At 53.3% G+C, this 25,872-nt stretch overlaps 1 protein-coding gene across 1 annotated transcript in view; it reads left to right on the plus strand.

Annotated features, from left to right (window-relative positions):
* The window catches only part of TAF4 (TATA-box binding protein associated factor 4), a 69,183-nt gene that overhangs the window by 478 nt on the left and 42,833 nt on the right, over positions 1 to 25,872 (plus strand). The window contains exon 2 of the mRNA XM_027086629.1: positions 6 to 463. Within this exon, the coding sequence (XP_026942430.1) occupies positions 6 to 463 (458 nt within the window). The remainder of the gene's footprint in view (positions 1 to 5; positions 464 to 25,872) is intronic.

Here is a 25,872-nt window from a genome sequence, read left to right on the forward strand (position 1 = left end):
GGCAGCGCCGCGCCCGCCCCCGCGCCCGCCCCCGCGCCCGCCCCGGCCCCAGCGCCCGTTTCTGCCCCGGCGCCCGCCGCCAACAGTCAGCCAGGGCCCGCCGCCGCGCCCGCGCAGGTGGCCAAGGCCGACTCGCCCAAGACTGCGCTGCAGCCGGCGCCCCCGCCGCCGCAGACCCTGGCGGCCAGCTGCCCGGCCGGCGCGGGGGCCGGCATGATCCTCGGGCCAACTATGCAAGGGGCTCTGCCCGCCGCCGCCGCCGCCGGCCTCCCACCGCCGGCCCCCGGTACCCCCACCGGGCTGCCCAAGGGCTCGACCAGCGCGGTGACCCAGAGCCTGCCCAGGACGCCCTCGGCCACCACCGGCGGGATCCGGGCCACGCTGACGCCCACGGTCCTCGCCCCACGCCTGCCGCAGCCGCCGCAGAACCCGACCAACATCCAGAACTTCCAGCTGCCCCCAGGTGAGTGGCCGCGCCGCCGGGCGAGTGCGTTCGTGCCCTGCAGCTGGGCGTCCAGGAAGTTGTCGGGCTGGCAGGACGCGGAGGTCATGGGCCCTGCGTGGGCCTGCTGCGAGCGGGGGTGCGCCTCTGCCCCGGCGCGGGACGGTCCTGGGCATGCGAGTGTGTGTGCGGGTGTGTGTGTGTGATGTGGCAGTGGGGGCCTCCTACCTGGTGCAGTGTTTGGCTCCAGGTTAGTTCTTTGCGTTGCAGAGCTTCTCTGCTAGGACTGCCAGTCCAGCGAGTGGGTCCTTTGCTCCCTTCCTGGCTCTGTGTGCCCCTGCCCAGTCCCCGCACGATGGAGAACAGTAGCAGCTGGTGCTCCGGGGACAACTTACTGGGTTATTCAGCCTGGGCCCGTGGCTTTCCCATGCTTGGCACTTCCCTCTCTGATTTCTGGGATCAGGCATGTGGTCTGTGTCCTCATTGAACTCTCCTGCTCGTTTATTATGCTGGGCTGTGATTGGTGTCCCCTGCCGGTGGGCTAGGGACCCCCCCTTTCCTGGTGAGGTTAGCGGAGTGACGCCGCCTCCACGAGGCTGGGCAGGGCTGCACGGAAAGCTTTCGCTGCCTTGCTGACACTAGGATGGCAGAGTTCCCAGGTGAGCCTGGAGGAGTCGCGGGGCACACAGCCTTCCTGGTCGGAGCCCTTGCCTCATGCCTGCTCTGCAGCCTTGTTTCAGCACTCCTCGTAGGCACGGTGTCCTCACTTAGAGGATGCCGGTTACCTTAATTATTACCAGTGAAGTCAGCGGTGGGCACGTGCTCTCCCATCAGCGGGTCCCTCGGAGGTACAGACGGTGCAGGAGGACCGCGAGCCTCCTTGACCCCACGCTCCATCTCCCGTCATCTCGGCAGCTCTTTAGGTTCGCCAGCGAAAGGTCCCCCACGGCATTACGTGTCCCGCTGCTTTGTTTCGGTCTTCCTGGGCAGCGAGAAACTCCAGCACTGGAGGCTCTCTGTCTTCCCTTCCATGCCCTCCGCCTCGCCTGCGCGGACTCGGAGCGCTCCTCCCCTGCTGTGTAGTAACGTGTGCCGCCGCACAGGAGTAGTAGAAACAGCACGTCCTGTGCCTGTGTCCCCCATGCTTTCGGAAAAGAACGGTTGGTCACCTTGAGAGGATTTCAGCGTCTTGGAAGGAAGGATTTGCTGTCAAAGTGCTGTGAGGTTTGGAGCCGTGGTGAAGTCTGGCAAGGACCTGATGTCACACGGGTGGGAGGAGGGGAGGTTCCAGCCAAGAGCAGCGTTTTGGGGTGGTTGTGGGAGCCCCCCTGCTGTGGGGGGGGGTGTAAGTTACTTGAGATGTGCGGGCTGCCCCTTACAGCACAGTTTGTTTGTTTTTGAGTTTGTAGGAGGGTTTCATTAAAGGTTGTGTTTTGCTCATTATGTGTCTTTTGACCTTTTAGTGGAAGATATGTTTGATCTTCAGTAACGTTTAAAAAAGAGAATTCGGGGTTGTAGCACATTATGGAAAATGTCAAAATACTTTTTACCTACTTATTAAAATACCTCCTCATTGGTCCTCGGCACCTTCCTCGCTCCTAGCAAGGCCGGTTCCATGCGCTGCACTTTTGTTATTGAAAACTGGTGTGAGCTCGTCAGTAAATTTTGCGAGACTGGCGCGCTGTGCCTGGCTCCCAGGGCGGGGTGGAGGCCGTCGTCGTGTCCCCCATCCCCCCCCTCCGGCCTGCCCGGATGGTGCCTGTAGGTGTGGCTGTTTGGGGTTGACTGGATCCCCTTGGTCTGGGCCTCTGCGTAGGTGAAGCCTTCGCTACCTTATTTCTTCTGGGGGGAGGAAGCTGTGGTTTGGAAAGGGCACCTGTGTCATCTTCATTGTGATTGACCCTGGACTCCCTCTCACCTCCTGTGCTAGCGGTGTGTTAGGGATGTCTGCATGTGACAAGTAGGCGACTCCTTGAAGAAAATCGTAGAAGCGCTGACTCTTTGCATGAGTTCTCACGAGTCTTTGCATTAGTCCCACGTGTGAGAGCAGAGAACAGCTCATGTTGACATTTGGGTGACAAATGCTGAGAGCTGTGCTTTAAAGGGGCCAAATGCTTTCTAGAAAATAAAAGATTCGCATTCATCTCTTCATGCTCCCCTCCCCCCACAGTTGATCTACTGATTTGGAGCGCTGATTAATTCCGCTCCTTCACCTTAATAACAGAAGAAGCACAAAAAGTATAGTTAAAATTACTACCAGTGCCCCACAGCAGAGTGCCTTCTTTTAAATAGCACAAATTAGTTCTTTAAATCAAAGTGACAGATTACGAATATTCTAGTTGCCTCGTATAATGGGTCAATCAGAAAATATTAAGTTCTGTTTGATGCTTCCTTTTCTCTGAAATTTTTCATCATAAAAATGTACAAAGTGGAGGTGGAACTAACTTGTAAAAATAACTGTTGCTTGGATGATAACTCATTCTTGTTAGTACTCAGGCATTAGGGGTGGGCAGGGTTTTCAAAGCTACACTTAGGTGTCAAGTGAAGTAACAGACTGTTGGCAGTTGGAGAGTGGGTGAGAGAGGCCTGCCCCTCCCGGTGCCTTCCCTCCCTGTAGGTCAGAGTCCGAGGGGGGAAACAGAGGGACAGAGGTTTCACCGAGTCCCTGAGGGCCAGTCAGGCCTTGCATGTTTCATCCTCACAGCCACCGTGAGCACGTGTTGAACTTGGTTTCAGTAAACTCAGTCTCGATATTCCTTGTCAGGACAGTTTTGTAAAGAGACGTTGATGTTATTGTAATTAATTTACTCACTTAAGGGTACCAGAGTTTCAATTTTATCTGCTGTGGGGAATATTAAGAACACATGAGCCTTCAGAGAGATTGTTGCAGCAAAGGCAGTGGACCCAAGAACAGTGAAAAGCACTAGTTAGTTCTGTACACCTTAGAATAGTCATAACATCGAAGTAACATTATTATTATAGTTGAAAGGAGAGAAAAGTGATACGACACCAAAATTGGCGTGTGCGCAGATGGTTTCAAGAGATCTTTTGAGATAGGTGTTACGCTAGAGATGCTTATTTCTAAAGCTTATCTTTTCTTGCATTTTCAGCAGTGTATGTCTGTCTGTTCTGCTTTCACAGAGAATTTGTTCTCCTGTGGGTCTAAGGTTTGGCTGAAGTGTCGGTTCTCATTCGGGATAGAACACCTTGCCTCCATACCTGGGCTTCGGGAATGTTTGCATGGGGCTGGTGGCTTAAGATGAACACTCTTGAGGCTGCTGAGGTCTAGGGCAGGGGTTCCCGTCCTTGGTGAATAGAATTATTGGATGGTGGGGAAAGGGGAAAAAGAGTCCAGGGTAGCAGACTGTGCTGTGTGGGCCGGGTTGAGTTCTGGGAAGGCTGGTCCTGAGCCGTGTGGCAGCCCCAGAGTTTTGGGCTCTGGACGTCTGGTGGCCGACTTTGGCAGAAGTGCTTTGGCACGAGGGATGTTCTTAGAAGTTTAGATTTTGTTACTTGAGGGCACTCTTGACCTGGGACAGAATATGTGGTTCTTTGGAGTCTCAGTTTCCCCAGGTGGAAAGTGAGCTTGACCATTTTGTGAAGCACTGTGAAATTGGCGTTGGGAGGAGCGGTACGCACCACTGTCAGGTAGCGTTTAGTCACACGCTGTCTCAGCTCCATTATGTTTCTCACTGGTTTCCAAGCAGTATGTTGCTGTAGATGTAGCAAAGTCTAAAACACAGTTTTCTTCCCGTCAGCACCATGCCCAGATTGGACAGGTTCTCAGTGACCAGGGAGCCTGGTGTGGTGGCCAGCTCTGGTTCTGTGAGAAAGTTGCTGAGGTTGTCATCACAGGTGGGCCATAGACCTGGGGCACATGTCCTGGAAGCCATGGGGGGACAAGGGGGTGCAGCTGTCTGCAGAGAGAGTGGACGTGGGCAGGGGGCTCACTTTAGGCCAAAGGCCTTCACTGAGTTTTTCTCTTGACATCCTTAGATAACAGTGACATTTGAAAAAAACAAAAACCAAAAAACTTTTGGGGAGCTGTACCCGGCCAGCACTGGGCATCTCTGCTTAGCGTAGCAGAGGTGGTGTCTCTGAGTTTGCTTCCACACCGCCGGCTTGGAGGCGAGGCCCGTGGCGGGCAAGCAGGCGGTCACTCTTCCTTTTTCTCTGTCCCACCTTGGAACCTGGCTGTCCCCATTGTCTTTAGGGTGGACGTAGCCGTCTTGGTGACGTGGATTGATCAGGATGATGTTGCACACGTAGGTGGGTGTCTTTCGGAGCTGGTGGTTCTCACGTTTTAGCAACAGCCAGGAAAGGGGTTCCTCAGGCCCCTCCGGGGTGTCTCTTCTCACTGCGCTCCAGGGCAGTGGGTCCCGCCCTTGTGGCGGAATCACCAGAGTTAGAAGAGACAACTTTCTGAGTACCACTGCATGAGGGGTGCGTCCTTATTTGCGAGGGCTCTGGAAGGAAGCAGTTGGGAAAGTGGTCTCCTGGCTAGGGGGCGGCTGTCTCGCCCCCCCCAGCCTGTGGGGTGGAGCCTGGGCTCTGGCCGCTGCCCCCCCCCCCCCCGCCCCCCGCAGTGGTGTTTGATCGGAACTGGAGCGGCTCGGTTCAGACCCCGCCCTGGGGGGAAGCGGCTCAGTGGAAAGAGCAGCGGCGCACCTGTCTGTTTCCTTGAAGTCGTAATGAGATGCCGGTGGTTCCTGACATGCTTCCCGAGCCCGTTTCAGTGTAAATGTAAGCTTTCCTCATCTTAAATGATACCTTTTAAGAAAGCTTTTTCATAAATCACTAGTCGTATGTGAGTTGATCAAAACATAATTAAAACCGTTTTTGAAAATCTTGAAGCAGAGATTTTGAAGGACTCTGGAGAAACTTGCCTGAGATTTGGGGTAATTTGCATAGGTCTCAGAAGCACTTTTCCTTGTCTTCGTGTTGATAGCAAGCAGGAGACTCAGATTTTCTTGATTGTCCTGATTGATTCAGTCACCGTTCAGAGCTCTCACCTCTGAAATTTGTCTCAGGCTGGAGGTCGGCAGCCTTTTATTTAATCAGGCCTTTGATAGTAAATAAAACAGTCGAACTAAGTAAGAAAACCAAAGGACAGGGGAGCTGTTTGCAGCAGGACCCTCTGCCCTGGGTGCTGTGCGCCTGGCGGGTGACTGAACTGTGTTGTTTCCTGCTGGGTCTGAGGGGACCCTGGCTCCTGGCCTGTAAGTTACAAATGCACGCACTTCAGAGCTTCTTTCTTGGAATAATTGCTCTTTAACGCTCTGTGAAGTAGAGCAAGTGCTATAAAGTCATGACTGAAAATTGGAAACTTTATATTTCTAGGGTAGGGCTATGCACGCTTTGAATAAGAAATTTTGAAATTTAAAAAATAAACGTATTTATTTTTGGCTGCGTTGGGTCTTCGTTGCTTCGCGCGGGCTTTCTCTAGTTGCGGCGAGCGGGGGCTACTCTGTTGCGGTGCGTGGGCTTCTCATTGTGGTGGCTTCTCGTTGCGGAGCATGGGCTCTAGGCACGCGGGCTTCAGTAGTTGCAGCACGTGGGCTCAGTTGTTGTGGCTCACGGGCTCTAGAGCGCAGGCTCAGTATTTGTGGCGCACAGCCTTAGTTGCTCCGCGGCATGTGGAATCTTCCCGGACCAGGGCTCGAACCCGTGTCCCCTGCACTGGCAGGTGGATTCTTAACCACTGCGCCACCAGGGAAGTCTTAAAAATTTTGAATTTTATATATCCTCGAATAGCTACACCAAGGAATTAAAACCTTTAGTAAACAAAGAGATACAAAATATGTCCACAATTTAGATTCCTCCCCCGCCCCCATTTGAGAAGTGCATAGACGTCGCCCCTGTTTGTCCGGCTTCCTTGTCCGGCTGCCTGCCTGTCCGTGCTGCTGCATGGGCGTGGATGGAGGCCGTGGATGGAGGCCGGGGGAGCTCCCCACCCTCCTGGCGTGGGCATCGTGAGCGGGGCTTGAAGCAGGGCCTGTGAGTGCAGAGCCCCTCTGCAGCCCTGTGAAGCTGAGTTGGACTTTTGTCCTTCCCTCCTGAAGTTAGAGCCTCGATGGGAACTTTCTGCCTCTTCCACATGGCCTGGGAGGAAGGGACACGCACGCTGATTTTGAGCCCAAACTCAGGAGACGTGTGACCAGGTGAAGAGGAGGATGCAGGATATCCGCGCTGACACTGGGGAACTAGTATCTTCCAGGGCTTGTTTCCGAATGTTCTCTAGCTCCAGAGGTTGGGGAAATCCTAAAACGGTTCTTACGACCGTATCAAATTGGATGTCATATTTTAGAACTTAGGGGCAAGCGGTAAGAAGGTTCTAGCTCTCAAGTGACTTGTTTTGGGGGGGTGGTCAGTGGTCTGAGTAGACACCAAGTGGACAGGGCGGGACTCTAGTAGCCAGGAGATCTAAGCCCTCCTCCCCAGTGCTGGGCGCGGCCTGCCAGGTGTGTGTCCGCTGGTCGGAGTGGCAGGTGTTGGCTGGACACTCCACAGAGGGCAGAGAGGCCTGTGGGGTCAGCGAGGAGCCTGTGAGCTTCGGGGAGGGAGAGGGCAGCGCACACCGCTCACACGGCCATGTCTCAGCATCACGGGGAGAAGGCGAGAAGGCAGCTTCTCCACTCCGAGACTTTGTGCTGAAGTATGTGGACAGCTGCTCAGGAAAGGAGTTTAAAGGAGTTTTTTACACCTCTCACAGGGGAGCTCACCTTCATAAGGTTTATGCAGACGGATGCTGGGTGGTAGTGAGCCCAGCACATGAGAGACAGGCCTGATGCATGCCTGTTTGATCTGTAAAGATGCTGTGAAATAGTAGCATCTTAAGTATCACGACACTTATTTGAAGAATTAAAAAGGAAAGCATTCTTGATTGATTTTCAAAATGTAACTGTGTTATTAAAATCATTGGTCACTTGAAAATGACTCCTTTCCTCACCTGTTTTTTCTGATCATAAAATTAGATTTATTCCTTTAGGAAGTTTGGAAAGAGGGGCCCTGTGGCCCGCCTTCTGCGTGAGTTTGGAGTGCAGCTCCCACCCCTCGGTGATCTTTGAAGTTCCCTTTGTCCGCCTGGTCCCCCACTGCCTCGGGCCAACGCTTCGTCGCAGGCCCCTGTGACAGGCTGCTGTGCTGCTGTGCACTGGTCTGTCATGAATGACCCTTAGGTGGCTGTCCTGGTGTCCACTCTGTGTGCGTCTGCTGGGCTGAGCACTTCCAGGTCTTTGATAAAGATTGTCTTCTGAAGAGCTCGACCATTTACGCTTTTGAAACCATGGTTTTTAGAAACGTGGCCAAAATACGACTCTTTAGAAATCGATAGCGTTCTAAAGACTTCTTTAGACAGTTGTATCTAGTTTTACGTCACTTTTTTTTAACCAAGTGAGGTTAATTAAACCACCTTGATTGGTGGAGGTGTTGACGGAGAGGGCGGCCCGATCCCACTCATGCTTTCCAGGTGTGGACTGAGCCAGTGAGCCAGGCTGCTGTGGTGCCGGGGTCCAAGCTGGGGGCCCCCAGTTCCACAGAGCCCCTGCTGTCAGGGTGCTTCGTCGTGCTGGGCAGCAGGCAGCGAACAAACAAGCGGAGCCTCGGAAGGGTTTCTCACCCTAAGTTGATGGAGGAGTGGACGAGGGACCAGCAGGCGCCGCCGGCCGGGAAGGCCTTCCGAGCAGGCAAATGAGACCCGGGTGATGAGAAAGGAGCCACATGCCACCCGGGACCTGGGTTCAGGCAGAGGAGGGAGCCAGTGCAGGAGCCTGAGGGCAGGTCAGGGAGAGGCTCCTGGGCCGGAGTGGGCTAGCGGGGGTGGGGGGAGCCACGGGGGATGGGTGGGGGCTGGCTGGCTGAAGAGCCGTGTAGCCAGGTGTGCTGGGGGTTTGAGTTTATTCCAGGTGCACTGGGAAGGCTTTGGAGGGTTTTCGGCAGCGCAGCAGTAGAATCTGAACTGCGTTGTGAGAGCACTTTGTGTCTGTGGCCTGTGGAATGCAGGGGTGAGGTGGCCAGGGCAGGACGGGCAGCGTCCAGGCGGGGGCAGAGAGCCGGGCCTGGGGTGCCGGCATAGGGTGGAGCGCTGTGGACTTGCTGATAGGCTCAAGGCCAGGGAGTCCCAGAGGGACTGAGATTCGGGACCACAATGACACGGGAGAAGGTGGAACGTTCCCTGGGTGGGCAGTGAGGGTGGGGACAGATGTGTGTGTTTGGACAGTTAAGTTTGAGATGTGTGTTCCCAGAGGAAACATCAGAGGCGGGTAGTTAAATATGAGGCAGGAGCTTGCGAGAGAGGTGGGAAGAGGCCAGAATTTGGGAGTCGTGGCACTCGATGGGATGTTTGGTTGTGGACGGTCACACCCAAGGGAGCCTCAGCGTAGACCCAGTGAGTGAGGGCTGCCTCCTGGGAGAAGGTGGGGAGTGGGCAGCCCCCTGCTGGGGCGGAGTTGGGGCGGGCAGAGGGTCAGCAGGAAAGGGTGGCCCTGAATGCTGCCAGCTCTTTGGGGAAGAAAGACATGGGGCACTTGTTTTCAGAGTGTTTTGTGATGTCGGACGTTTGTCATTGAGGGAGCGCCATCCCCTGGCCTCTTTGCCGTTTTATTTATGAAAATGGCTTAGAATGAACATCATTACTTTCGACACGGTGCGTGAGTTGATGAACTCAGGTGATTTGCAGTCCTCGACTTCCTGCCATGTGCAGATGGAGGGATGCAGGGGTCTGTAGGTTTCTGGAGCCGGTCGGTCCTGTGAAGATGACCTCCCCTGATGAAGATGCTGAGACTGGAGGTGAGTGGCTTTTCAGGGACCCGGCGGCCAGTTACCGAGGGGCTGGGCCCAGAGAGAGGCCGGCCGGCTGGGCCTCCAGGGTGCCTGCTCCTTCCTGTGCACCCCTCATGGCTGTGCCGACTTGAAACAGCTGATGCACAGGGACCAGGCTTTTCACGGGGAAAATCCATATGGCGAGAGGCTGTTCCCAGGGTGAGTGTGCCCGCCACCCGTTCTGGAGACGCAGGTGCGGGAGGGCGTGGAGTGCCCGGGCCGCGGGCTTCTCGGGGTGGCAGCAACTGTGCTCTGCGGTCCCGGCTTGGAAAGCCCCCTCACTGCGCCCGCGGGCTCTTCTCTGCACGGGCCGCAGGTGCTCCGGTCGAGGCCACCTTGCCGGCTGGAAAGGGTGAGCGGTCACGAGACACCCTGGCCTTGAGGCCCGGGACCTTTCTCCTGATGGCAGAGGCCGTGGGCTCCTTCAGCCTGTGTCCGGGGGCTGTCTTGGTGGGCAGTCAGCAGCCCTACTCGTGGCCCCGCAGGCCAGGGCAGTGGTTTGAGAGCTGGGCACTCGTCGGTCAGCAAGCACTAACTGAGCACCAGGTTCAGGTCCGACCTTGTGCTGAAGCAGTGTGGTCCTGTCCTCAGGGAGTGCCTTTCTGATGGGGTCGTGTTGCTGAACCACTGTAGGTCAGTGCGTGAGGGCAGGAGTGGGCCGAGTGTTATGTCATTTCTGAGATGCAGTGTCATTAGTCAGTCCCTCCCCTGGTGTAATTTCTCAAAATAGAGGTTCTGTCTGTTATATTCAGTTCTGGAGACGCCAGAGTTTTCTCTGCTGCTTTGGACTGATTAGATAACAAGTCAGGTCTGGTGCCACTTAGTTATGTGTTTGGCAGTTTAAGAAACTCAGTTCAGAATGCTCACTTTGGAAGTCCTCGGGTGATGTAGTAAAGATAGCCTACAGCTGGGCCACAGGGAGGCAGGCAGAGAGCCCTGAGCCAGAGCTTGTCAGTGATCGTGCGGGTCCAGGCAAGGCTCCTGGCCGCTCTGGGCCTCGGTGCCTGGCCTGGGCCCTCGTGGACTGATCCCTGCTTCCCTTGCATGCTGAGCAGTTGGGAAACCGCTGCCTGGTGCCGCCTAGCGTCCTGGTCCTGGAGCTGTGGGGGCTTTGCAAACATGCCTCCGCGGGGGGCTCTGAGGCTGCGCTTGGGGGTGCTGTTGGCTTGGCGACCTCGGGGCCGCCAGCAGAGTCTCCTGGTGTGGGTGTGGGTTGCCGACCCGCTGGGGACCTGCTTCCCTAGAGACGAGTGTTGTGTCTCCGGTCTAGCCTTAGCAGGGTGGGACAGGTGAGTGCAGGGATGCGTGGGCACGGGCAGAGCAGGCGGAGAGTATCTGGGCTCCATTCTCCGGGTCAGCACGGCCGGACGGCAGGAGTACATCGTGTGCAGGAAGCAGGTGGGGTGGGGCCCGGTGTGAGCCCACTTTCGAGGCCGTGCAGGGACACCACTCGGATCTGTGTTCCTACCTGTGTTGTGCCGTGTGTTCCTTCACGCGCGGGCTTTCTCTAGTGCGCTGAGCAGGGGCTACTCTTCATTGCGGTGTGCGGGCTTCTCATTGCGGTGGCTCCTCTTGTTGCGGAGCACGGGTTCTAGCTGTGTGGGCTTCAGTAGTTGTGGCACGTGGGCTCAGTAGTTGTGGCACGTGGGCTGTAGAGCACAGGCTCAGTAGTTGTGGCATGTGGGCTCAGTAGTTGTGGCTCACGGGCTCTAGAGTGCAGGCTCAGTAGTTGTGGCATGTGGACTCAGTAGTTGTGGCTCGTGGGCTCTAGAGCACAGGCTCAGTAGTTGTGGCGCCCGGGCTTAGTTGCTCCGTGGCATGTGGGATCTTCCCGGACCAGGACTCGAACCCGTGTCCCCTGCATTGGCAGGCGGGTTCTTAGCCACTGTGCCACCAGGGAAGTCCATGCCTGCCTTCTTCCTCATCAGTCAGCACCCGGGTCACAGCCGTACGTCACGGCTGCTCTTCGTTTTGCCGAGAACATCGCTCTCTGGACGCTTCTGCCCGTCATCAGGCGCCAGCCCCTGCGCTGCTCCTGGACCCTGGCATCTGTGGCCCCCAAGGCAGAGCAGGCCCTTCCTCAGGACTGCATGTCTCGCGTGTCTCTCACTGAGGCCTGTCTCCGTGGGTCCCAGCAGCGGGGCAGGTGGCTCTGAGCCCGTACAGGTGGGGCTTCCTGTGGGTTACCAGTTGGTTTTGACTGTGGTCTCGTCAGCAAAGCAGGGGACACCTGAGGGCAGGGAGCGTGGCTTGTGTGTCGCTCCTCTTTGACCTCAGCATCAGCGTGGCGCTTGCGTGGCGTACGTGCTCGCCGCTGAGTCAAGGAGGCCTGGGGGTGTTTGTGGTCTGTCTGCTCAGTAGACAGGCCGAGACTTCAGGAAGCCGTTGGTGGAGACCAGTGGAGGACAGGATAAGTGTGTTTGGATCTGAGATGTGTAGACGTGAATTAGTCATGGTCTCTGGTCATGTAACAGTTTAATAAGCACCTGTGACACCCCTGGCAGCAGAGCTGGGTCCCTGCACACCTCCCACGTGACTGTCTGGCCCCCACCTCTCCGGCCGCGGCAGCCATCGTCCCCCCTCGTGGCCACCACACCCTCGTTTCCCCTTCCTACCTGCTCGTGGCGTCTTCCTGAAGGTTGCTGAACCGTGTGTCTGGTTTTGCCATAACTTTGTAGAGAGAGCCGTGCTGTGGGCCGTCTTCTGGGACCTCGGCTCCTCAGGTGTTGCGGTGCAGGAGTCGTCCTCCCGTAGGGCGGGCGGTCCTTTGTCACCTGGGGACCCCACAGCTTCTTCAGCCCCGCTCACCTTGCTGGGGTGTCCAGTGGGGGAGCAGGGGGCACAGTCCTGTCGTGGGAGGAGTCGCCAGCCCAGGAAGTGCTGCCGCTTCCCAGCGATGTGTGGGGTATGCTGAGCTCCAGTGGGGGAGCAGGGGGCACAGTCCTGTCGCGGGAGGAACCGCAGCCCAGGAAGTGCTGCCCCTTCCCAGCAACGTGTGGGGTATGCTGAGCACAGGCCGGCTCTTTGCTTACGGAAACTCACGTACTTGCTTCTAGACGCTTGAGTTTGGGTTGTTCACTAGATGCCCAAGTGAGTGTTGGTGGGAATTGAGATGTGCGTCAAATTCAGAAGTGGGTTCAGGGCTGGGGACCTGGAAGGGAGGGTCCCTGAAAGAGGGATGGTACTTTAAACCAGGGGGTCGGTGTGCTCGCCTGGTTTGGGGGACGGGTAGGATAGCCAGGGAGGAAAGAAGCGCCCACAGATGTGTTCTGAGACCTTCTGACGCCTGGAGGCGGAACAGGTGGATCAGCAAAGGATGCTGCAGAGGAGATGGGGGAAGAAGGGCGCCCTCGGGGCGGGGCGGGGAGGCAGGTGTGGGGTCAGGAGTGTGTCAAGGAGATGAGTGTCTTCACTTGGCAGGGAGGTGAAGACGGAGCTGCCCTTGGGTTGGGCCCTGGAGGCTGGTGACTGGAACGGGCCAGCCTGGGGGAAGGTGAGAAGGGCCCTTGGGGTGTCAGGACAGTGCTTGGGGACTGTCGGTGGGGCACATGCAAGTGGAGTCTCAGTCTCTTTGGTTGTTTCTGGGCTTGTTTCTGAAAGATGGGAGATTTTAGAGCACGGCTCTCCAGTGGAAATGTGACGTGAGCCACACAGAAAGTTCAGTTTCCAGTAGCAGTTAAAAAGGACAAAAAACATGAGCGTACGACAAGATGAAAGTAATAATTTTAACATATTTTGGCCCACTGTATCACGTCGGGCTGTTACCCGTGTCCAAGTCACCCTGAGCTGTTGGTGCGCCTGCGGACTCAGCACAGCCCCTCCTGGGGCTCGAGGTGGCTCCTGGACGTGTACCTGGGGACGGAGAGTGCAGCGGGGGAAGGAGGGTGTGTGGTCAGGCCCTGGAGGAGGTCGCTGGGGGCTGGGCACTGAGCCAGAGGGCACTGAGCCGGAGGGCGGTGTGGGGGCAGGCTGAGGACGGTGCGGAGCCGGCCCTTGGGGTGGGGAAGCGTGTCAGGAGCTGCAGTGCGGCCGGCAGCGTGGGCAGAGTGGGGAGGGCTGTGCAGGAGGCAGGTGGGAGGGGCTGGACTGGATGGGGGGGGCCCTGCCTCCTTCCCTGGGGGCGGCAGGGAGGGGGGCCGTGTGCGCTGTGGCCTGCCTGCAGCAAAGCACTGGGTCACCGGGAGAAATCGGGCAGTGGGAGCGCCCAGAGTCGTCCAGGGTGGCCGCGGGGCTGACGGGTCAGCGATTGCTCAGCGGCAGCCTTTTTGAGAGTGAAAGGAGGACACGGATAACAGAGTTCAGACAGGAGGGGGAAACCATTGCTCTGGGTGGGTCAGCCCCATGGGGCTGGGGGGTGCAGCCCGCGGAGGGAAGAGGCCACGCTGGCTGGCGCTTGGGGTCCCCCGTGCCCACCCCACCTCGCTGCCCGGGGGCTGACATCCTGCTGGAGCCGTTCTCCAGGAGCTTCCAGGGGGAGGCTGTGGCGAGCACGCCTGTCTCTGCCTGGGGGCCCTGACACACTGGGCCCCAGCCGCACCGAGGGCCTGGACCTTCAGCCCAGCGTTGCCATCTCCGTGCCGGTTGCAGGACCTCGGGTCTCCTGGGGTGGGTGCCCCCCGGCCCTGCCGTCGAGCCTGTGCCCCTGGACGCTCCAGTTCTCCAGGTTGAGGACAGTGTGCTGCTGTTTCTGTGGGCACTTTGCCCCTTCTTGGTAATTTCGCGGCTGTGCTCTCTTTTTGAAATTCCTTTTACTTTGTCGGGAGCACGGTGTCGTGTCTGCGTGGTTTGCTCTTGTGCGTTCTCCCCGGTTGTGGGTGCCCCGTCTCCCCAGCTCTCTCGAGTTGCTTTGTGAGAAAGGAAGCCTTCTGATCCTTGGCACGCAGGACAGCGATTGGCCCGTAGCAGGTGTGCACGCCCCTGTCCTGTAGGAGCCGTTCCTGAAGTGTCTGGTGGTCCTGGCTTGTCTGAGCACGGCATGAACAGGGAGGGGGTCATGCTCGTGCCTCGGCGCCCCTCGTCTCTGGGTGATCGGGTGGGACTAGGCGGGACTTCTTGATGCCAGAACGTTCTCAGTGTCTTAGGAAAGGATAATCCGGCTCTGAGTTTTTCCTGCTTAAAACCTGGACACGTGGCTGCTGTGCTACCCAGACTCCCCCAGTTCCCGTTCGTGGTCCCTGCAGCAGGCACCCTCCTCCCCGAGCCCTTGGGGGCAGTGCTGGGCAGACCCCTTCCTGCCTCTCCTCCTGGAGTCTGCTTTTCCTCCTTCATTCCTTGGTTCTTAGTTTCCTGACCAGGGATCGGACCCAAGTCCATGGCAGTGGAAGCCCGCATCCTAACCTCTGGACTGCCAGGGAATTCCTGGAATCTCCCGTCCTTCTATTCTCTCCTTCTCTTGGGGGCTTGGGACCACTTAGGTTCATTTATTCTCGGTTTAGTGGGTCTTGGTGGGGGAAGAGATTGTTCCACCGGTCAGACAGCCACCCAGAGGCTGCTTCTCAGGGGGGTTTGGGGGCACCTCCCTGGACTCTCCAAGTACTAGTAAAAGCAGATTAAAAAAAGTATATTTATTTACTTATTTATCTTTGGCTGCATTGGGTCTTAGTTGTGGTGTGTGGGATGTTTTGTTGTGACGCGAGCTCTTCATTGTGGTGGGCAGGCTTCTCTCCCGTTGTGGCGTGCGGGCTCAGTAGTTGCAGCTCGCGGGCTCTCTAGTTGAGGCACTAGGGCTCAGTTGCCCCTAAGCATGTGAGATCTTAGTTCCCCGACCAGTGATCGAACCCGTGTCCCCTGCATTGGAAGACGGATTCTTAACCACTAGACCACCAGGGAAGTCCCCAAAGCAGATTTTTTTTTTTTTTGCGGTACGCGGGCCTCTCACTGCTGTGGCCTCTCCCGTTGTGGAACACAGGCTCCGGACGCACAGGCTCAGCAGCCATGGCTCACGGGCCCAGCTGCTCCACGGCATGCGGGATCCTCCTGGACCAGGACACGAACCCGCGTCCCCTGCATCGGCAGGCGGACTCCCAACCACTGCACCACCAGGGAAGCCCCAAAGCAGATTTTTTTAAAGACAATTTTTTTAAGAGCATTTTTAGTTTCACAACAAGTTAAGAGAAAAGTATACAGATTTCCTATGTGCCCCCAGCCCCCACACATACATAACCTCCCCCATTATCCGCACCCTCCACCAGATGGTGCATTTGTTACAACCGATGAACCTGCATTGACACCTCATCATCGCTCAGGTCCATAGTTTACATCAGGGCTCACTCTTGGGGTTGTACATTCTGTGGGTTTGGACAAATGTATAATGACATGTACCCACCGCTGTAGTATCACACAGAGTAGTTTTACTACCCTCAGAATTCTCTGTGCTTCACCTATTCATCCCTCCCTCCCCCAGCCCCTGGCACCCACTCATCTTTTCACTGTCTCCATCGTCTTTTCCAGAGTGTCGTAGAGTTGGAATCATACGGTATCGTAGTTTTTTCTGACTGTCCTCTTTCACTTAGTAATATACACTTATGGCTCCACCATGTCTTTTCATGGCTTGATAGTTCATTTCCTTTTATCGCTGAGTGACATTCCACTGCCTGGGCATACTGCAGTTTATTTATCCATTCACCTGCTGAAGGACATCTTGGTTGCTTCCAAGTTTTGCCAGTTGTGAATAAAGCTGCTTCAGACATCTGCGCAAGTTTCTGTGTGGACCTGAGTTTCCAGCTCCTTTGGATAAACACCAAGGAGCAGGGTTGCTGCATCGTATGGTAAGAGTATGATTTAGAGGAAAGCAGTTGAGTTTTTTTTTTCTTGGTTGCGCCCCACGACATGTGAGATCTTAGTTCCTCGACCAGGGATAGAACCTGTGCCCCCTGCAGTGGAAGCGTGGAGTCTTAACCACTGGACTGCCAGGGAAGTCCCGCAGTTGAATTTTATATATTAACCTTGTATCCTGCAACCTTGCTATAGCCGTTTATTAGTTCCAGGAGTTGACTGTTTGTTGCCAGTTCTTTTGGATTTTCTGCATAGGTGATCATATGATCTATGAACAAAGACAGTTTTATTTCTTCTTTTCCAGTCTGCGTACCTTTTATTTCCTTTCCTTTTCTTGCACTGGTCAGGAGGACTTCCGGTTGAAAGCAGTGGTGAGAGGGAACGTTCTTGCCTTGTACCAGGTCTTAGTGGGAAAGCTTTGAGCTTCTCATCATGAAGTATGATGTTAGCTGTTGGTTTTTTGTAGATTATCAAGTTGAAGAACTTCATTTCTGTTCCTTTATTGAGAGTTTTGATCACGAATGGGGGTATTTGGGGAAGAGTCATCGGGGAGCAGCCTCCCTGGGACGCTGGAGGAGCCCTCCTGGCAGGGAAAGCCTGAGGGAGACTCCTGCCCTGTCCAGGCCTCGGGATGGACTGTCACTCTTCTCAGTCCCCGAGTGAGTCCAGGGTTCTGAGAAGAGCATTTCTGGAACTGGACCCCCCAAGGGCAAGCCCCCTCCTTGGCCTGGGGTTTAGGTGACAAGCGCCAGTGTCGCTGCCCAGGGGACCTGGCCCTGCCCGAGCCCCCGGGGGCTTTCGGGACTTTCAGGGGTGATTTTTGGTGCTTGCGTTAGAAGGCACCCCTCCCCAACCAGGGGTGCCCCGCTCTGGGGAGGGGTGGGCTGGTGGCCACACACTGTGGGTGGGGAAGAGGGAAGCGCCTGCTGGGTGGACGTGGTGGTGGGGGCAGGGGCCGAGCCTTGGTGGAGGGTGTGAGGTGGGAGGAATAGTGGGTCTGGGGGCGCCCCGGGGAGCATTGGCCTGGGTGACACCTGTTCATCAGGCAGCCCCTGTGCCTGAATGTCCTGGTGAGGGCTTCTGGGTGCTGTGTTGAGATGGTAGATCTCTGGCTCCCCTGGCCGTGTCGTTTTCCGTATGATCGGAGTTTGACAGCAGATATGTATGTTCACCACGCTCTCACCATGGAAACCAGGGGTCACTTTTCCTCTGGCAAAGCCTGGCGTGTTCCGGAGCAGGTTCGAGCCTTTGGGCTTGGCTGTGGTGTGAGCACTGCCTTCACAGCAGGGGGAAGGGCTGGTGTCTCTGCGTCGTGGGCAGGCGCCCCTCGTGAGATTCTACCCCCCACTGGTAGGCCAGGTTCTCAAGTGAGGCTGTGCCTCTGAAGGTCTCCCTGAGTGTAGTTGCAGACCAAGAATCCACCGAAGATATTGTCCTGTTTTGCTCGGTTAGGGTTTTCTCTTTCCTTGCACATGAACTTACAATTTCCTTTGCAGGTTTAGGGTTCCCGTTCTAGGGGCAGGAAAGTAAGGCGGACACAGTGGGTCTTCCCCGTGCAATCTCTAGACTCTCAGCCCTGCTGGGGAGGAGTGTGAAAACCCAGTAGCCTTAGGGGAAGCCCACACTCGCAGTGCCTGCTCACTCTTGGGGCAGGCCTCCTCTCCAGAGCGGGTGGCATCTCAGGGCTGGGGCACAGGCTGCTGGGTGGCCTCCCGAGGAGACAGGGCGTCGGCCCGCCCGCCGTGGGATGGCAGGCACTGGATGCAGAGTCCCGGGAAGCGAAAGTGCGTCCCACTCGCAGTGACACTGAAGTCACCGTCCTAAAAGCAAAGAGTAAACGTAGAAAGCAGGTGGCAATCTTTCTGCCTGTAGCTTAGGAAAAGATTTCCTGGGACACAGGTGGCTGAACCATCGAAGAAAAGATCAGTAAACTGGATTTGAGAATTAAAGGAAAACTATTGCTAGCTGACAGACAGTGTTAAGAAAATGGAAGGCAGGCTGTGAAGTGAGATGAGCTTGTGTCCGGAATACAGCTCAGTAGTCAGAAGACAGCTCTGTTCAGAAGGGGCGGAAGTTTGGAATAGACACAAGAGAGGTTACAGAAATGGCCAGCAAGCACATGAAAAGTCATCAGAGGAATGCAAGTTAAGCCCCCGTGGGATACGTCCACTGCTTCCACCTACACCGACGCAGGTAGAGCGAGAACGACCGACGGTACCTCCTGTGGGTGGATGTGGAGATCGTGGAGCCCTGTGGGGTGAGTGCCAACGGGGACAGCCAGGCAGGCGGAGACAGCTTGGCAGGTGCTTGAAAAATGCGGCATGTGCGCGTGGTATCCAGCACCCCCTCCAAGAGAAGTGAGACGTGTATCCTCTTGGGGCTCGCTGGTAGCGTTGGCAGCAGCCCTGTTTGTAACAGCCCACGCTGGAAGTGACCTGAGTGTCCACCAGGTGGTGAGCGGTGCACGCGGTCTGTCCACATAGTGGGACACGACTTAGATACAAAGGAATGGAGTATGCCACGTGCCACGATACGGAGGGATCGCAGAGTCGTCCACCAAGTGCGAGAAGCCAGGCACAGGACCGGCTATGATCCGGTTCCATTTATGTGAAATTCTAGCAAAAGCTGTGCTGTGAAACAGTGGTTGCCTGGTCAGGGGTGATGGCTGTGTGCTGCCCACAGGCTTTCTAAGTTGATGGAAATGTTTCAAACCTTGATTATGACAGTGCGTGCACAACTGTATGCCTTTGTCCAAGCTCACCAGGTTGTACACTTTAAATGGGTATATTTTGTTCTTTGTACACTGTGTTTCAGTACCGCTATACAAGAAAAGTTCATGGTGCCTCCTTTTTTTCCTGCCTTGGTGTTGCATGATGTCCCGGGGGAAAGAAGGGTAGTTGGAGCTGGAGTTATAATCTGTGTTCTCGTGTATTTGTGTAGGATACCAGTGTCTGCCCTCTCCTAAAACCAGGGTGCAACAGAGCAAGAAGTCGGGACTGGTGGTCAGGGGCTTCTTTGAAACGGGCTTAATTGCCCTCTGGGTCTGATGCTGGTTACTTAGTCTCGCTTTCCTTATTTTTAAAATAGAGAGCTAGAGCACCAGGAAGCCATTTGCCTGAGCTAAGGGGCCGCTTATTAGCTGTGCCTGTGAGGAGTTACTTTCCCCCTGGAGCCCCCGGGGGCAGTGCTGTGTCAGGCACCGACGGGACCACCCACACAGCTTCCATTTTGCTTCTATTGAAGTGGAAGCATCTGTCTAGTCCTCATTGGAGGAAGCTGAGTGTCCGTCGGGGGTGGTCTTCCTCTGGGCCTGCCTGTCCCAGAAGTGGCCATTGTAAGGTATAGCTTACCTCCTCTGTACTTGCAGACCAACAAGATAACATTTGGTCTCCAAACACATACCCATCATAGAACATTCGATAAACACAGAAAAGTATGGGAAAGGAATGGTTAATAATCTGTATTTCTGTCACCAAGAGGTCATAATTATCTCTGACACGTTGTTTCCTGATTTCCAGAATTTCCCAGGTCCTTAACTGTTCTCTGGTAAACATGATTTTAGTGGCTGTGCACCTGAGTTAACGTTCGTTCACTCTTCAGTGCTAGCCTAGTGCCAGCCGTGTGCCACGCCTGTCGTGTGTGACGGGGGCCCTGCCGAAAGGGGAAGCTGTGCTGGGGTGGGCGTGAGCACGAGTGGTGTGAGCAGCGGAGGGTGGCCTGGTGGGTTCCTCACCTGCCTGTCTGGGGGGCTCTCGGCACCTGACACACCAGGTGTGTCTTCACGTGTGTGTCTCCTCGCAGCCTTGGCTGCATCTGGGATCGTCTCCGTGTGTCGTAAGGTGAGTGAACCTCGCAGCGTTTCTGGAGGTGCCTCTTTTTTCGCTGCCTCCCGTCTCTGCACGGGTGGCCGTGGGCCGGGTGGGGCGTCTGGCCTCCGCTCCGTGCTCGCTGTGTCCTGTGCTCTGGGTCCCAGGCCTGGAGGCGGACTTTTCCCAAGAAGCCTGGGAACGGTCTTTAAAGGAAAATGGCTCTGTAAACACCAAGGGCTGGGGCCAGGTCGTGTGTCCTGTCACTGTTGTGTGCACTGTGAGGGAAGGGAGCTCCTGTCGGTGTTTCCAACATAGCAGGTTCCCCCCCATAAATTCTTTGAGATTATATTTGTATCTCTTCTCTTGCACGGAGCATCTTGAATCCTGATCGTATACACATGTTTATCACTTGGCTTATTCTACCATATACTTAGAGGTAGTTTCAAGATTGTAAGAGTAAGACTGGAGTAAAGTTTAAGGCTTCTTTGCGGTTCTTTGTGTGCTCAAGACTTCGTTGAAATTCTTTTTTGTGTGTGTTATGCTACCAATTTGATACATGGTTTAGATTTTTAAAAATTTAATGAATTCATTTTTACGTATTTTTGGCTGCACTGGGTCTTTGTTGCTGCGTGCAGGCTTTCTCTAGTTGCGACGAGCGGAGGCTACTCTTCCTTGCGGTGCGTGGGCTTCTTGTTGCGGTGGCTTCCCTTGTTGCGGAGCACGGCCTCTAGGCACGAGGGCTCAGTAGTTGTGGCTCGAGGGCTCTAGAGCACAGGCTCAGTAGTTGTGGCGCATGAGCTTAGTTGCTCCACGGCATGTAAGATCTTCCCGGACCAGGGCTCGAACCCGTGTGCCCTGCATTGGCAGGTGGATTCTTAACCACTGAGCCACCAGGGAAGTCCCCATGGTTTAGTTTTTTTTGTTTGTTTTGTTTGACTTTGTTTTCAATTTTACCTCCTATTGTTTTGTTTGTTGTAATTTTGTATCTTGAATGTGTGAAACATTTTCATGGTAGGAAGGCTGAACTCTGTAGAAGCACTTTCATCTCTAGTTCTGCCTCTCTTCTTCCCCTAGAGGGATAATTTAAAAAATTTTAATTTTCATTAGTTTGTGGGCCATCTTTTCAAGTATGTCTTTTTGTAAAAATAAGTGTGTGCACACAGATGTATTCTTTTCCCCCCTTTTTCTTACACCAAAGGTGGCGTATACGTTGACTTGAACCTTGATTTTTTTCTGACAGTATAACCTGGAGATCATTTTCTGGTGGCATTTTATTTTAATTGAAAAACTAAGTTTTATATCTAGTACACTCTGAGAAGAAATTACTTTTGGTAGTGACACCTTCCTGCATAGTTCAAGCACTAAAACTTTTGTAAACGTAGTTTTGGAAGGGAATGGGTTCAGAAAGGACATTAGACCTTCCCCTGCATGGTCAAAAGCAGCCATAGGCATAAGACACCTGTGCCGGGGAGGGTCGGGCTGCCGGCGGAGGCTGGTCCTGCTCGCGGAGGTGAAGCTGTGTGGTTCCCGGCCAGTCTGCTGTGTGCTTGGAACGGGGCCTCAGCTTCCCGGGGTGATGCAGAAGCCAGGTCCGTGGTGTCTGAGGGCCGAGGGGCTCATCTTTAAATACTCGTCAGCACACATAAAATCTTTTGAGGGAGGGTATGCTTTCCATACAACAAAATGGACCCATTTTGAGCGCAACAGGTTGAGTTTTGAGAAGTGGGTGCCCTGTCTGTCCACCGTCATGACCGAGATGCAGGTCGCTCGTTCATCCCTAGCACACCCTGGGCCCAAGCAAATGTTCTTTTTGCTTTTCTGTCACTGCCGTTTGGTTTTTGCCTTTCTAAAATCCCATTTGTACGGGATCGTACGTCACGTGCTTTCTGGTGTCCGGCGCTCTTCCCTCTGTGCATGCTTTGAGTTCATCCCCGTGGCTGTGTGTGTCCGTGACGCTTTGTTCGTGCCGAGCAGCGTCGCACGTTTGGACACACTGTACGTTAATTCATTCACCAGTGGGTGGGCAGTGGGTCGCTTCCTGGTTTTGGCTGTGGTGACTGATGCTTCTTTGAACGTTACTGCCCGGGCTTCGTGTGGACGTATGTGTGGACATCCTTTCCTCTTGGGTGAATATCAGGGGTGGAATTGCTGCCTGTGTGGAAGGTGTATGTTCATTCTCGTCAGAAGCCACCCCCCACTGCGTTCCTGAGGGGTCGGCCTGCAGTGCACGAGAGTCCCTGTGGCTGCACGTCGAGCCAGCACTGGGCGTGGGAAGGCTGTTTCATGTTAACCGTTCTTGTGGGTGTGCAGTGGTATCTCATTGTGTTTATTTTTTAAAGTCTGTTTTATTGAGGCACAGTTTTCATACAGTAAAATTTACCCTTTTCAGGGTATAGTTTTGTGAGGTTTAGCAAGCCTAAATCATGTAGCCATCACCACAGTCAAGAGACAGAACCGTTCCAGAGCCTGGAAGAGTTTCCCCTTGCCCCTTGCCTTGGTAGTGAGCCCCTCCCCCACCCTCCCTCCGCTGGCAACCAGCGATCCGCCGTGTCCCTGTGATTGTGCCTCTTCTAGAATTTTATGCAAATGAAATTATACAAGAGTAGTCTTTCTGTCTGGCTTCTTTCACTTAGCAGAGCGCTTCTGAAACTCTCCAAGTTGTTGCCTGCATTGGCACGTGCCTTTTTGTTGTACGGTAGTATTCCACGCTGTGGATACACACTGCACTTTATTCATCTGGTTACCAGTTGGTGGGTATTTGGGTTGTTTCCAGCTTTTGACTATTAAGAGTAGTGCTTCTAGGAAGCTGTATAACTGAAACTAACACAATGTTGTAAATCAACTATAGTTAAATTAAAAAAAAAGAATATTGCTTCTGTAAGCTTTGCCTGTAAGTCTTTGTATGGCCGTAAGTTTTAATTCCTCCTGGGCAGCTACACAGGCGTGGGATTGTTGGGTGTGGTAGGTGAGTGTTTAACTTTTGAATCTGCCAAGATGTTTTCCAGAGTGGCTGTACTATTTTACATTCCCACCAGCAGTGTGTGATGGTTGTTTCAAATCCCTGCCGTTAATATGGTCAGTATTTTAAATCTTCGCCGATTTCGTGGGTGTGTAATGCTGTCTCGTGATGGTTTTAATTTGCGTTTCCCTAATGACTAACGTTGTTGAGCATCTTTGCACGTGCTTATTTTTCATTTGCGGATCTTTCCTGAAGTGTCTACTCAGATTGTTCGCCTGTGTTTTTTTGGTGGTGTTCGTTTTGTTATTATTGGTTTGGTAAGAGTTTTAAAAACATAGATACAAGCCCTTTATCAGATAGAATTGTTTTACAGATGCTTTTGCTTCGTCTGTGTTTGCCTTTTCATTTATCTAACAATATATTGCAAAGAGCAAGTGTTCAATTTTAATGAAGTCCAGCTTATCAGTTTCTTTCAGGGTTCACATTATGTCTTATCAAAGAAATTTTTGCCTGACCCAGAGCACAAGGATTTTCTCCCGTGTATTCTTATAGGGTTTTTATGGTTTTAGCTTTTACTCAATCCAAGTCAAGTTCATTTTGGGATAGTTGTAAGGTAGGGGGTTGAGATTAATTTTTTTCCGCATAGAATATCTAGTTGTACCAGCCCTATTTGATGAAAAGATCTTCCTCTCTCTGTTGAATTATCCTGCCGCTTTTACTGAGAATCAGTTGACCATGTGTGTGTGGTCTTTACTTATGGATGGTATTCTGTCGCCTTTATTTACCTACGCAGTACAGCAGTGCCTGATTGTTGTAGCTCAGTCATAGTAAGTCAGTCTTGGACTCGGGTGGCATGAGTCCTCTGACTGCCCTTCTTTTTCAGAAATGTTTGGGGGTACTTGGGTCTTTTGCGTTTCCATGTAAGTTTTAGAATCAGCTTGTCAGTTTCCACAAAAAAGTCTTCTGATATCTTGCCTGGGATTGTATCGAATCTGTAAACCAGATTTATGGTAATTGACATCTTAACAACATTGGTGGGACTTCCCTGGCGGTCCAATGGTTAAGGCTTCACCTTCCAATGCAGGGGGTGTGGGTTCAATCCCTGGTTGGGGAGCTAAGGTCCCACATGCCTCATGTCCAAAAAAACCAGAAAAACGTAAAACAGAAGCAGTGTTGTCACAAATTAAATAAAGACTTTAAAAAATGGTGCACATCAAAAAAAAATCTTAAAAACAAAAACAAAACCAAAAACATTGGCTTCTGATCTATGAACATGGTATACCTCTCCGTTTATTTAGGTCTTTCAGTATTTCTCTCAGAATTATTTTATAGTTTTCAGTGTTTATGTCTTTAACATGTTTTGTTAAACAAACATATCTTTAAGTATTCATATTTTTATGCTATATAAATGGTACTTTAAAAAAATGCAACTTGGACTTCCCTGGTGGCGCAGTGGTTGAGAGTCCGCCTGCCGACGCAGGGGACATGGGTTCGTGCCCCGGTCCGGGAAGATCCCACATGCCGCGGAGTGGCTGGGCCCGTGAGCCATGGCCGCTGAGCCTGCGCGTCCGGAGCCTGTGCTCTGCAACGGGAGAGCCACAACAGTGAGAGGCCCGCGTACTGCCAAAAAAAAAATTGCAATTTCCCATTATTTGTTGCTAGTATTTAGAAATACAGTCACTTTTTAAGTATTGACCTTACATCCTGTGACTGTGTCTAACTCATATATTAGTTCTTGTAGCAGTTTTGTGGATTCCTTAAGATTTTCTACAAAGGCAACCAACCGTATTGTCTGCAGCAAAGAGAGGCTTCCTTCTTCCTTTCTGTTCTGCATACCTTTATTTTTCTTCTCACTGTATTGCACCAGCTGAGACCTCTAGTATAATGTTGAATAGAAGCAATGGGAAGGGACATTTTTGCCTTGTTTCTGATTTGGGGTGAATTGTACTCAGACTTTTTTTCATTAAATGTATGATACTAGCTGTAGGATTTTCATAGATGTCCTTTACTGGGTTGAGGAATTCCCTGCTATTCCTAGTTTGGTGAGAATTTTTGAATGGATGTTTAATTTGTCCAATGCCTTTCTTCATGTATTGAGATGCTCTTGTGGATTTTCATTTTTAGTTAATAAGGTGTTAACGTGGATTTGATTTTGAGTGTTAAAATCATGGCGCATTCCTAGGATAAACCCCACTTGGCCGTGAAGTAGTACCATTTCATGTACTGTTATAGTTGATTTGCTGAAATTTTTCTGTGAGTTTGTGAGGGCTCTTGGTGTTGTCTTCTTGCAGTTATCGCTGTCTGGCTTTGGTTCGTGAGTGATGCTGGTCACAGCAGTTTACCTGCCTACACGCAGAGCTCCTGTCTGTTTACGTCCCTGACAGCACTTGGTGTTGTCAGCGTTTTCAATTCTTCAGACCTCGTGCGTGTGGGATGCTGTTGCACTGTTGTTTCAGTTTTCATCTCCTTCTCCTTCATGTCGAGGAAGTTGGCAGCATTGCGTGCTTACTGCTGTTGGTGGGTATCCTTCTGTGAAGTGTCTGTTTATGTCCTTTTGCCCAGTTTTCTTTTGAATTTTCTTGTGAATTTGTAGGAATTCTGTTTATATTCTGCTTACGATTCCTTTATAGGTCATGTGTGTGGTCGGTGTGTTCTTTCAGTTTGTGGCTGGTCTTTTCACTTTCTTTATGGTATCTTCTGATGAATACGAGTTCTTGATTTTAATGGAGTGGACTCTGTCTTTTTCTTTATGGTGAATACCTTTTTCAGTCATGTTTAAGAAACACTTTCTAAACCCAAGGTCATATGAATGGTCTCCTGTATTTTCTTCTAAAATTTTAGTGTTTGCTTCCACTTTTATGTCTTTTTTTTTTTTTTTTTTTTTTGCGGTACGCGGGCCTCTCACTGTTGTGGCCTCTCCCGTTGCAGAGCACGGGCTCCAGACGCGCAGGCTCAGCGGCCATGGCTCACGGGCCCAGCCGCTCCGCGTCATGTGGGATCTTCCCGGACCGGGGCAGGAACCCGTGTCCCCTGCATCGGCAGGCGGACTCTCAACCACTGCGCCACCA

Source organism: Aethalodelphis obliquidens, unplaced genomic scaffold (genome assembly GCF_003676395.1).
Source record: "Aethalodelphis obliquidens isolate GAN/ISIS:26980383/991018 unplaced genomic scaffold, ASM367639v1 scaffold57, whole genome shotgun sequence".
NCBI classification, from domain to species: Eukaryota; Metazoa; Chordata; class Mammalia; order Artiodactyla; family Delphinidae; genus Aethalodelphis; species Aethalodelphis obliquidens.